This window comes from Jaculus jaculus, chromosome 9 (genome assembly GCF_020740685.1).
Source record: "Jaculus jaculus isolate mJacJac1 chromosome 9, mJacJac1.mat.Y.cur, whole genome shotgun sequence".
NCBI lineage: Eukaryota > Metazoa > Chordata > Mammalia > Rodentia > Dipodidae > Jaculus > Jaculus jaculus.
In genome coordinates this window covers 110,447,590-110,460,244 of record NC_059110.1, presented here as the reverse complement: position 1 = coordinate 110,460,244, position 12,655 = coordinate 110,447,590, and the positions used below count along the sequence as shown (strand labels likewise).

Sequence of the window (12,655 nt, the reverse complement as noted above, 5' to 3'; positions counted from 1 at the left end):
GCCCCGCCACCTGCCTGGACCCTCACTTATTCGCTTCCTCCTTTCCTGTCCCTCACCCAGGGCTGCAGCGAGCGGCGGGAGGGAAGCTTGGAGGACTCTGCTCCCTCTGTTTAAAGTCTCCAGGTTAGTAAGCCAGGAGGGAGCCCACACACCCGCCCGCCTAGACAGGGGAGGGGATGGTAGGCCCTGACACTGGGGAGGGCCCCTTGCCTGACAGAAAAAAAGTCTGTGTGTGCACGGGTGCATGGGAGTGTGTGCGTGTGCCAGCACGCGGGCATGGGGATGGGTGATAGGCAGACCACCTCTGCTGAGAAGTCAGGGACCCCTGGGCTCTGTCATAGTCAGGGGGGGATGGAAGCTGGGTCAGGCAACTTCAAGATGGGGTCACTGCTAATGACATACCACTTTCTCCCTTGCTGACCCTTTCATTCAGTAGCCATCTGCTGAGCACTTCTCAGCCAGGAGACTCAGGCCAGCTCTGCCTCCGTGGGGACCAGACACAGCTGTTAGGTTGTACTCCAGCTGTGGCACCTGTCTCTCAGTCTAGGGAGGTGACACCCTGTTGGACTGCCTCTTCTTGATGGCTAGTCCTTTTTTCTTTTTTCTTTTTTTTTTTTTTTTTTTTGAGGTAGGGTCTCACTCTAGCCCAGACTGACCTGGAATTCAGTATGTAGTCTCAGGCTGGCCTCAAACTCACACCACTGATCCTCCTACCTCTGGCTCCTGAGTACTGGGATTAGTGATGTGCACTACCATGCCCATTAAGAAAATATTTACTTTATTTATTTGAGAGAAAGAAAGAAAGAGAAGAAAGAAAACCATTATAGGACTGGAGAGATGGTTTAGAGGTTAAGGTGCTTGCCTGTGAAGCTTAAGGACCTAGGTTCAATTCCCCAGTACCTATGTAAGCCAGATGCACAAGGTGGCACATGCATCTGGAGCTCGTTTGCAGTGGCTGGAGGCCCTGGAATGCACATTCTCCTCCTCCTCCTCCTCCTCCTCCTCTTCTTCTTCTCTCTCTCTCTTTCTCTGTGCATGTCTCAAATAAAATAAATATTAAAAACAAACAAACCATTATAAAACCAGATGAAGTGGCGCACGCCTTTCAGCCCAGCATTCCACTTGGAGGCAGAGGAGGGAGGATCACTGTGAGTTTCAAGGCCAGCCTGGAACTACCCAGTGAATTCCAGTCCAGCCTACGCTAGTGTGAGACCCTACCTCGGGAAAAAGAGGGTGGGGGGGAGAGGGAGAGAGAGAGGGAGGAATGGCTGTGCCACTGTTTGTCAGCCACCGCAGACAAATTTCAAAAGTGTTTGCATCTAGCTTATGTGGGCACTGGAGAATGGAACTTGGGTCCTTAGGTTTTACAGGCAAGTACCTTAACTGCTAAACTATCTCTCCATCCCCATTAAAAAATTTTTGTTTTATTAATTTGAGAGAGAGGGAGACAGAGAGAGAAAATGGGACTCCAGCCACTGCAAATGAATTCCAGATGCATCCACCACCTTATGCAGCTGGCTTATGTGGGTTCTGGAGAATCAAACCTGAGTCCTTAGCCTTCACAGGAAAGCACCTTAACAGCTAAGCCATCCCTCCAGCTCTGTTTTAAAACATTATGTCCTATAGCTTTTTTTTTCATTTTTATTTTTTAATTTTTATTAACATTTTCCATGATTATAAAATATATCCCATGGTAATTCCCTCCCTCCTCACCCCCTCCTATAGCTTTTTTAAAAAACATATTTTTTATTTTTATTTGAGACTGAGAGAAAGAAGGAGAAAGACAGAGAGAGAGGGAGAGGGAGGGAGGGAGATAGAAAGAGAATGGGCATGCCACAGCCTCCACTCACTGCAAGTGAACTCCAAACACATGTGCCACCTTGTGCATCTGATCTGGGGAATCGAACCTAGGTCCTTTGGCTTTTCAGGAAAGTGCTTTATCTACTAAGCCACCTCTCTAGCTCCAGATAGCTTTAAAACATTATTTAGAGAGAGAGAAAGAGAATATTGGTCCAGGGCCTCAGGCACTGCTATCGAACTCCAGATACTTGCACCACCTAGTGAGCATGTGCGACCTTGTGCTTGCCTAACCTTTGTGGACCTGACTTACAGGGGATCTGGAGAGTCAAACATGGGTCCTTAGGCTTTGCAGGCAAGTGCCTTAGCCGCTAAGCCATCTCTCCAGCCCATCAGATCGCTTTTTTAAAAAAAATTATTTATTTATATAAAAAAATAAATTATTTATTTATGAGAGAGAGAGAAAAGAGAGAATGGGTGTGCCAGAGCCTTCAGCCTCTGCAAATGAACTCCAGATGCATGCACTACCTTGTGCATCTGGCTTACGTGGGTCCTGGGGACTCAAACTTGGGTCCTTTGGCTTTGCAGGCAAGTACCTTAACTGCTAAGCCATCTCTCCAGCTCCCAGTTTTTAATTTTTGAGATGTACTTTATGTCCCTGTGGAGTGTCCTGGGACCCAGTGATGCCCATGAAGTCACCCTACCAAGCAAACCAGTGACTTGAGCCCCAAGTCACTGATGGCTGTAAGCAGCATCATTAGACCACCATGAATTCATCTGGGGCTCAAGCTGGGCAGAGGACCACTTCCTTGTTCCTCTTGTGCCCAAAATCAGCTCAGTGCACTGAGGGTCCCTTTGACCCAGGTTCAAGTCCTCACTTAAGCCATTTGCAGCTGTATGGCCTAGGACAAGCCTTTTTACCTCTCTGAGCCTTGTTCTGGCCTGTATGTATGTATGCATGAATATATATGTGTGTTTTTTTTCCAAGGTAGGGTCTCACTCTAGCCCAGGTTGACCTGGAATTCACTATGTAGTCCCAAGATGGCTTTGAACTCACGTAGGTCCTTCTACAACTGCCGCCTGAATGCTGGGATTAAAGCTGTGCATCACTGTGCCTGGCTCTGTAGATATGTTTGGAAACACCTACTTAGCAGGTGTTGAGAAGAATGAGAGAAAAGCAGTGGCCAGTGAGAGCCTGGTCTGAGTAGGGGAGCCTAATGTTGATACCCTTTCTGTTCCTTCCCTAGGACTGGGCAGCCTGTGTCCCTAGCACTGTCTGGTACTGCTGTCCTGCTCCTGGGGTGTGGGGATCTGCATCCTCCAGCCCCTTAAGCTTGCAGAACTGCTGGTTAGCTCCAATCCAGGTGGGCAGCAGGAGGGAGGTGGCCTTTCTGGTTGCTGTGGCTGCTGCTGACTTGATTTAAAAAATTTTTTTTTGAATTTATTTATTTAGTTATTTTGGTTTTCTGAGGCTGGGTCTCACTGTAGCTCAGGCTGACCTGGAATTCACTATGTAGTCTTAAGCTGGCCTTGAACTCATGGCACTCCTCCTATCTCTGCTTCCCAAGTGCTGGAATTAAAGGTGTGTGCCACCACGCCCAGCTTGAATTTATTTTTGAGAGAGGGAGGGAGAGAGAGACAATGGGCATTCCAGGGCCTTAGCCACAGCAAATGAACTCTATGCGTGTGCCCCTGTGTGTGCATGTGTGAAATTGTGTGCTTGTGTCGCTGCATCTGGCTTACGTGGGACCTGGAGATTCAAACATGAGTTCTTAGTCTTTGCAGGCAAGTACCTTAACTGCTAAGCCATCTCTCCAGCCCTTGATTTTTGTTGTTGTTGTTTATTTTTATTTATTTGAGAGAGAGAGAGAGGGAGGGAGAGAAAGAGAGGGAGAGAGGGAGGGAGAGAGAATGGGCGTGCCAGGGCCTCCAGCCACTGCAAACGAACTCCATCCAGATGCGTGCACCCCCTTGTGCATCTGGCTAACGTGGGTCCTGGGGAATCAAGCCTTGAACCAAGGTCCTTAGACTTCACAGGCAAGTGCTTAACTGCTAAACCACCTCTACAGCCCCAGCCTTTGATTTTTAAAAAAATTTTAATTAAAAAAAATTTTTTTTTTTTTTGAGGTAGGGTCTCACTCTAGCCCAGGCTGACTTGGAATTCACTATGTAGTCTCAGGGTGGCCTTTAACTCAAGGCAATCCTCCTATCTCTGCTTCCCGAGTGCTGGGATTAATTAATTAAAGGCCTGCACCACCGTGCCTGGCTAATTTTTATTTATTTATCTTGGGTTTTCAATGTAGGGTCTTGCTATAGCCCAGGTTGACCTGGAATTCAGTCTCAGGCCGGCCTTGAAGTCACGGAAATCCTACTACTGCTGCCTTCCAAATGGTGGTATTAAAGGCCTGAGCCACCATCCCTGGCTAATTAAAAAAAATTTTTTTTTTTTTAAATTTTTTGGTTCTTCAAGGTAAGGGCTCACTCTAGCCCAGGCTGACCTGGAATTCACTATGTAATCTCAGGGTAGACTTGAACTCATGGCAATCCTCCTACTTCTGCCTCCCAAGTGCTAGGATTAAAGGTGTGCACCACCATGCCCAGTAATATATTTTTTTAATGTCTTATTTATTTAATTATTTGAGAGACATAGAGAGAGAGAGAGAGAGACAGAGACATAGAAAGAATGGGCATGCCAGGGCTTCAAGCTATTGCAAAGGAACTCCAGATGCATGCACTACTTTATGCATCTGGGTTACCTGGGTATTGGGGAATTAAACCTGGGTCTTTAGGCTTCACGAGCCAGCACCTTAACCACCAAGCCATTTCTCCAGCCCTTGATGGCTTTTTAATCACTTTGCTCCAAGACACTCTGCAGAGCGCTTGTCTGCCTCTTAATTAAAATTACCATTTTCCTAAAAGAGCAGTGTTACTGCCACTGTCTCCCAGATTCAATACTGCGGGAGAAACCAGCGTTCCTGAACTGCCCTTTGCCTCTGTGGACCCCTGTGATCCTGAGGGCCACCCCTTTGCCCATCAATGAAAAGAAGGTTCTGTGGGAATCAGAGAGGAGGCCTAAGCAGTCCTGAAGCACACGCCCAATGCTTGCCATATATATATCTGATTTGTTTATTTGAGAGAGAGAGAAAGAGAGAGAGAATGGGCACACCAGGGCCTCCAGCCTCTGCACATGAACTCCAGATGCATGTGCCACCTTGTGCATCTGGCTTATGTGGGTCCTGGAGAGTCGAACTGGGATCCTTTGGCTTTGCAGGCAAACGGCTTAACTGCTAAGCCATCTCTCCAGCCCCCAATGCTTTCTTTCACCTACCTACTTGTGGAATATCCCCAAAGATGGAGTAAGCGCTCGCTATCTTCCTAGACTTACTTTCTACATCCACAGAGAAGAGGGGCAGCCCTGTTATGCTTTATGCCTGCATGAAACAGGATGGAAACGGGCTTTGGGAAGTATTGCGAACGTGGTTAGAATGTCATGGGACGCGAGTGGGGTGTGGCCATTGGATGCTCAATCCTGTCTCACCAGGGAGTGTTGGAGGAGGGGGACATGACTTTGAGAAAATGAGGCAGTGGGGGTGCTGATAAGGGTGTGGCTACACTCACAGTTGAGCTCCGGAAAGAAGATCATTGCTGACACCATGAAAACATTAGTGACAGCTGTTTATTGTGAGCGCACTGGGGGCTGCGTGCTGGCTTCAGCTCTGCGCCACAGTCCTTCAGTTCCTCCTCGGCTGTCCCCAGAGCACACTGCTGATGCTTTTTCTTATAGCGGACAAGGCAGAGAGGCCAGGGGAGGTTAGACAACAAGCCTAGGGTCACATGACCCCAGGCACCTGTTAGGCAACTCCAGTCTTGCCCTCTCTCCCTTAGTCCTGCCTTTCCCCCCAAAGCCTGTCTTGGGCCTCCATTTCTCACTCTGTATGGGCAGTGGGGGAGGTCTTTGCCTTACTTTCTACAAGCCGGGCTCCTTGGTGGTCCAACCTCAACTCCTGAGATCTCTTGCCTGTGGCCATGTGGGGATGTCTTCCCCCCCTGTGAACTCCAGCTTCTGTGACGCCTTTTCTGGCACGTACACAATCATGTAGTCAATCAACAAGCGGTCGGCACATGCCTACTTTGTGCCACGCAGTGTGGGGGCACCAGGATGGACAAAACAGTTCAGCAAACGCTGTGGCCGTCCTACTCCTTGATTAGCTGACTCCTTCCCTGACTACCTCCTGGCTGGGACATGTGTCCAGAACATGCCCTGGGTAGCAAGGAGCCCTTGTGTGGCTAGTGGTCATCCAGGGGACATGCGCTGCCCATGCCTGTGGGGAGGTGAGTGCCCCTACCTCCATTCCAGCCCTTCCCCTCAGCTCCCAGCCTCATCCAGGCAGCCAGGGATGGTGGTGTGGTGACAGGTGCCGAGCCGCAAAGATGACATTACCGCTTATTCCCCCATAATTACTGTCTGATGAGATGCCAGAATTAGCCACCGCACAAGCAAGGGATGCAGACATGGGGCGCAGTGCAGGAAGCAGCTGGGGGTGGGGAGCCACTCCTTCTAATCCCAGGGCCCTGGGCAGCAGGACAGGTATGGTATTGGAAGAGGAAATAGGCTAGGAAGAGGAGGAATTGTGTGGTCACTGTGCATCTGGTGGTGTCCAATGGACTGTGGTTTCCCAATCCTTGAGGTGACTGGGCATGCCCCGCTTGATGTCTGGCAGCGGGACAGGGCATCCAGGTCACAGGCTACCAGCCAGAGACTCTAAAGCAGATCAGCTTGCCCGCTCGGACGCCAGGCATACCCTCTGGTGTCTGCCTCTCAGCTCAGCCTTAACTGCACGGTGATGGGCACGATTGCGCAAGCTCAGAGCCAGAGGTCCTGACAGGTGCTAACCAGGCCAGGCCCAAGGAAGATAGAAGGGCCTGAAAGAGCAGGTGGGAGGACTGGGGGTCCCTGAGGCCCAAAGCCTGATGCTTGGGGGTGGGCACAGGGCCAGGTTGATCCTGTCCTGAGTAAACGTGTGGAGAAGGACAGCTAAAAAAGAAGATGTTTTCATGGGCTGGGGTGGGGCTCAGTTAGGGTGGCTGCCTAACATGCACGAAGCCTGGATTTGATTCCCAGCTTCACACAGGAAGATCTGGAGTTCAAGATCACTCTAGACTACATGCAATCCTGTTTCAAAACAATAAAGCCCAGGCCTTTAATCCCAGCACTTGGCAGGTAGAGGTAGGAGGATCACCATGAGTTCAAGGCCACCCTGAAACTACGTAGTGAATTCCAGGTCAGCCTGGGCTAGAGGGAGACCCTACCTCAAAAAAAACAAAAAAACAAAAAAACAAAAAAAAAAAAAACCCCAAACAAACAAAAGAAGTGTTTTGCCGGCTATGTTGGTGTACACCTTTAATCCCTGTACCTAGGAGGCAGAGGTAGGAGGATTGTCATGAGTTTGAGGCCAGCCTGGGACTACAGGGTGAGTTCCAGGTCAGTCTGGGCTAGTAGGGTAAGACCCTACCTTGAAAACAAACAAACAAACAAAAGGGAAGGGGGCACATTATTATTAGGAAGGAAGAGCCTGCAGAGTGATTGGTGCCTTGGCTGTAGTGAGATCTAGATTCTTGGAGACATCTAAGCCCTGGCCTCTGGGACATTCAATTCTGGCTCTTCCACAGCCTGGGGGCCAGGTAAAAGGAGCAGCTCTGAGCTCACCAGATTGAGAACAGGATTCTCAGAAGCTTCCAGCCTGGGCTCCATGCTCCTTGGAGGTTCTTCTGGCTGCTGTCCTCCCCATCCCTCACCCGGCCCTCCACTCAGAGGGTTGTGTGAGTGACCTCTTGTCAGGTCGCTGAACAGGTGGGGATGTGGAGAGCTCTGGCTCAGTGATGGGGACAAAGACTCAGGATGACACACTGACAATGCACTGGGGATCTTCATGGCAGAGGAAGTGTGCAGGGAAGGAGGGTCCTGCCAGCTGAGAAGAAAGGACGCTTCTGCTCACCCTGGGAAGCCACCCTTCCTGGGCCTCGGTTTCCCCACCCGTGCAATGGGAAGAGCAACCTCACAAGGCACCGTGAGAATGAAGGGCCCATTGCAGATGTCATCTGGGGTGCACTGGACAAGCAGCAGCATCCCCAGGAACCCTGTGGGGGGGGGGCAGAGGGGGAAATTGGTTTCAACCCTTTCCTTCCCTCCTGCTCTTCCTCCCTCCCTCCCCCTTTTTAATTTTTAAAATATTTTTTAATATATTTTTAAATTTATTTGAGAGAAAGAGACAGAGAGAATGGGCATGCCAGGGCCTCCAGCCACTGCAGATGAACAACAGATGCATGTGGCACCTTGTGCATCTGGTTTATGTGGGTCCTGGGTAATCGAAACTGGGTCCTTTGGCTTTGCAGGCAAGTGCCTTAACTGCTAAACCATCTCTCCAGCCCCCTCCCCCATTTTTTTTAGGTAGGGTTTTACTCTAGCCCAGGCTGACCTGGAATTCACTATGTACTCTCAGGGTGGCCTCGAACTCACAGTGATCCTCCTACCTCAGCCTCCCAAGTGCTGGGATTAAAAAGGTGTGTGCCACCATGCCCGGCTCCCCTCTCCTCCTCCCTTTTTTTAAAAAAGAAATTATTTACTTATTTACAAGCAGAGAGAAATAGAAGACAGACAAATAGAATGGGTATAACAGAGCCTCCAGGAGCCGCTCTCAAATCTCAAATGAACTCCAGATATATGCGTCACTTTGTGCATCTGGCTTTATGTGGGTACTGGAGAATCAGACTCTGGTCTTAGGCTTTGCAGGGAAGCACCTTAGCCCCTGAGCTCTCTCTCCAGCCCCTCCTCCTTCCCTTTCTTGTACTGGAAATCAAACCCAGGCCTATGCTAGGCAACTGCTCTACCACTGAGCCAAATCCTCGCCCTCTCTTTACTTTATGGTTTTAAGACACAGTCTCAGGTTGGCGTAGAACTTATGATTCTCCTGCCTCAGTTGCCTGTGCCAGAGACCTGTCGTGTTTTTTTTTTTTTTTTGAGTGGTGTTAGGGATAGAACCTAGAACCCAGGACAAGGTGGGCATCCTAAGTAAAGCAAGAGGACCCACTTGTTTCTGCCTACCGGCCTGTGTTCTCCCCCTTCCAGGTCCTGCCCCGATGGGAGCTCAGCTGGACAGCTAGAAGAACCTCCATAATATGTGGTCAGACCCACTTCCCTGTCTGCCTGGAGGCTCTTGAGACCCTGGGCTCCCCACTGCCCCATCTTCCAGAGCCTGACAAGACACCATCCTATGTTTCCCAGGGAGAGAGAGTGCTGTGGTGCAGCCTTGGCCTTGACTGGCTGGAGAGGACTGGAGTGACCAGCCCCGAGGGGAGTCCTGCAGCCCCGTGACGCTTCCACAGCTGCTGGGGGCTGGGGTGACCCTTGCCTTCTGCAGAACTGGGACCCTCTTCTTGCTGCCCCAGGGGAGGAATGCAGCCTGGCCACTGTCTCGTTGGCTAAGCATCCTTCAGAGCAGGTGACCTTCAGGTCCCAGGGTCCATCCTCGTTCTAAATGGAACGCACACACTTAACCGGAGCAGGAAAAGCTGCTGGAGGTTGCCTGCACGAGGGGCGCCCCAGGCCTTCACCCTGAGCTGGAGTTGTGCTAATCTGCCCCAGGGCAACGGCGGTTTCTCCGGGATAACCCTCTGCATGCAGTGTTTAGTGAGGTGGCCTGGGGATGGCTGAGATTTAGAGGACAGGTGTCTGGTCACAGAGGCATAGTGGACAGAGTGCGTGCTGGGACTCCTAGGAGCCGTGCCCTTGCTGGTAGCGGAGGAGCCCCCTGATGCTCCTGAAGCAAGGGCTTAGCCAATGACGCGGGACAAGGCCTGACCTCAGAGCTGATGGCATCTCTGAAGAGGATGCCCGGAGTCTGGGTGAGGCAGGTCTTCTGCCTGATACTGACAGAGCCCCAAGATGTTTGCTATGGTTCTCCCTCCCCAGAGGGGACATTTTACATGGGGCTTCACCGCTTCCAGGAGACTGGGGTCTCTGCCTCCCAGTTGGCCAGATGCAGTCTGGGCTTTCAGAATCTGCTCCAACCTGCTGCCCAGGTCCCTTGGAGACAGTGCCTCACAGAAAGGGACCTCTGGCAGCCTCCTCTGAGCAAGGAGGCTTGATGGTGCCTGCCTTTTCCATCCCCCTCGGGCCTGCATCCCTTGGGCTGCTTCTCCAGGGAGACATGGAGCTGACAGGACTCCTTCCCAGGGCACGTGAGCAGTGGCGTTAGCTTGTTAACGCCATTCCATGTGGGCCCACGCTAAGGGCCCTTCCCTGCCTTTCTAGCTCCCTCTAGACCAAGGATGACTGCACCTTCTCCAATCTCCACCTCCTTCCTTCAGGGGAAGCCAATTAGCCAAATCTTCATTACAATCAAACCTGCTGAAGCCCACAGTCCCATATGACAGCCGGTGAGAGGAAATGAAACTATAGGCAGATGAAGAAACTGCTCACGCCCTGGGCCTGACCCATGTCTGTCCTTGTGCTGTGATTAGCTAATTTTGCTTCTTTTTTTTTTTTTTTTTAAACAAACAAGAGAGGATTGTGGCTCAGAGAGGCGCCTGACCCCTCAAGGTCACACAACTAGTCAACAGCGGAGCTGGGTTTGGGCAGAGCTGTCTTACCCGCAGCTTTGCCTGCTGTGTGCGGGAGGGGAGGAGCAGGGACAAGAGGGAAGGGCTGTGTATCGCAGATTCTGATTTGTGGTCCTTTTGGAAATGAGGTGCCTTGTCTGAGTGTGTGCGGGGTGGCCGTGCAGGGACCCTGAGTTCTGTGTGCTATTCACATGTCTAAGTTGGGGTGGGGAAGTGGGGACCCACTGCGCTGTGTGTGACGCCAGCACATGTCTTTGTCAGCCTGTGTCGTCCCCCCCCCCCCCAGGCCTGTGCTGGGAAAGGGCCTCCCCTGGGAGTTGCTTTCTGGGAAGTGGCACTGTAGAATGGAAACATTCTTGTCCCAGAGGCCAGCACACCTGGGTTTTTCTTCTGCCTTTGTCCCTGGCTCCTCTATGACCTGGTCATCATTGATTGATCTCCGGGCCTTGCTTTCCTAACTGGACCAGGGCTAGCACACCATGTAGGGTTCTGGGTACTGGCAGAGTCAAGAGGGGAGTGGCGTGGTGACTTTACTCTCTGCCGAGGAGGTAGGAGCTGGAAAGGGCTGTGCCCTATCGAGGTTAGCCAGCACTGTGTTCCGAGCCAAGGGAGTCCAGGAGAGCGCAGTTGGCAGGGCAGGACTAGAGTCAAAGACTCCTGAGAGCCAAAAGGAGAGGTGCAGGTGCTACCACGGGCAGGCAAGGCATCGGACTGATCCCAGGCCTCATGAGCCTCTGGAGGTGGTCCGAGGGTCTCCTCACCCTCCTATTCTTCTTCAGGAGCACCCCATCTGGGTGGGGTAGCACCGCATTGTGAGGGAAGAGACCAGAGCCTCGCCCTGAGGAAGCGCCTGGAGTGGGATTAAGGGTGGCGCAGAGCTCTGAGGGTGGCTGAGTCCTGCTCCTGGGGAATGGCAGACTGGGTGTGGACAAGGAACTGCTCCAGGCTGGGCCAGAATACGTGGGACATGGGCCGAGCCTGCTCAGGGCTTTGCGCAGCCTAAGGGTGTCGTGGGATCTCCCTTGGGGCCAGCCTCTGGGTGAGGGGACAGAGTAGCTGGACAGCCACCCAGGGGAGCCCTGGAGGCTCTGCCTCCCTCCCCTGCTCCTCCTAGGCCGGTGAGCTCTCCTTCCCCAGCCCTGATGAGGTCCTTTAATTAGATCCCAACTCATTTACCAACTAAGTGGCCTTTGGTGGGTTTTAAATCTGTGCCAGTTGGGCTGTGTTTTTCTGCCTGTGTGAAGCTGTGAGTGGCAGTGCCCCACACCTTCCCTTCCTCTCTCTGTCTCTGCTCCCTCCCCCACCTGAGCCTGGAAGCTAGGCACCCTGGGCCTGGGGATGAAAGACAACGATACAGGCTATTGTCCTCCTCCCTGGCCTCTTCCCTGGGGAGGGAGCCAGGGGTGACTCAGGCTTAGTCACTCCGCCTTGCTGGACCTCAGATTCCCTAGCTGGACCAGGAGTTCGCCTCAGGCTTTCCACTACGGTTCTGGAGACAAGAGCTGGGGGTGGAGGGGTAGGAGAAGGACCCCAAGTATATCATTCCTCAGGGATGACCAGTCTCCTGATAGCCTCTTGTCTTGTTCATCTTGAGGGGGATGTACTCTGCCTTGCCTCCCTCTGCCTGATTACAGCTTGGGTGAACGTAGTTGACCTTACTTGAGGACCCCGGTGATGACAGCTTGCCTGGCCCAATGCTGTCTTCTTAATTCCTCTGGAAGTCATTGTCTAATTTCCCCCATGCTTTCAGCTCCTCTCTCTCCCATGGCACCCCTCTTCTTTCTTCCTGGTCCTCCAGATCAGCAGAAGCTCAGATGAGGTGGCTTGACATTCAGGAGGCAGGGCTGGGTTGAGAGGTATGGGGAATTGCAGGGTGCAGGTGTGTGTGGGGGGGTCCCTGGCTGGGAGCCTGTCTCAGTGCTTAGCCAAGCTGTCTTTTCCCCTCTAGTCAGTCTTCCTCCCCACCCCCATCTCCGAGGCTCTAGTTAGAGTGACAGGGAGACTCAACAGGATGCTGGGTATTAGCAATTTGGGGGGATATTACACGGGAATGTTTACAGAAAGGCAATTGCCTGGAAAATGAGTTTGGTGGTTGTGGTATGGGGCGGAAAAGCTGGTTCTGGAAAACAGACACAGATGGTCTTCTGCTCCAAGGACCCACAGGCAGACAGCGGGGTGAGGAGCTGGGCACCCAGAGGCCAAGTGGCTGGGGCCTTTGCTGGGCAGGCAGGGGTGGAGA

The 12,655-nt window shown here is 52.0% G+C and overlaps 1 protein-coding gene across 6 annotated transcripts in view; it reads left to right on the top strand.

Annotated features, from left to right (window-relative positions):
* Positions 1 to 12,655, top strand: part of Srcin1 (SRC kinase signaling inhibitor 1) — a 74,967-nt gene that overhangs the window by 9,643 nt on the left and 52,669 nt on the right. For 4 of the 6 annotated variants that reach the window (XM_045158434.1, XM_045158432.1, XM_045158438.1 and 1 more), the window contains exon 2: positions 61 to 123. The exons of the other annotated variants lie outside the window; for them this stretch is intronic. In XM_045158434.1, coding sequence (XP_045014369.1) covers positions 61 to 123 — 63 coding nt within the window. The remainder of the gene's footprint in view (positions 1 to 60; positions 124 to 12,655) is intronic. 6 annotated transcript variants of the gene reach the window in all.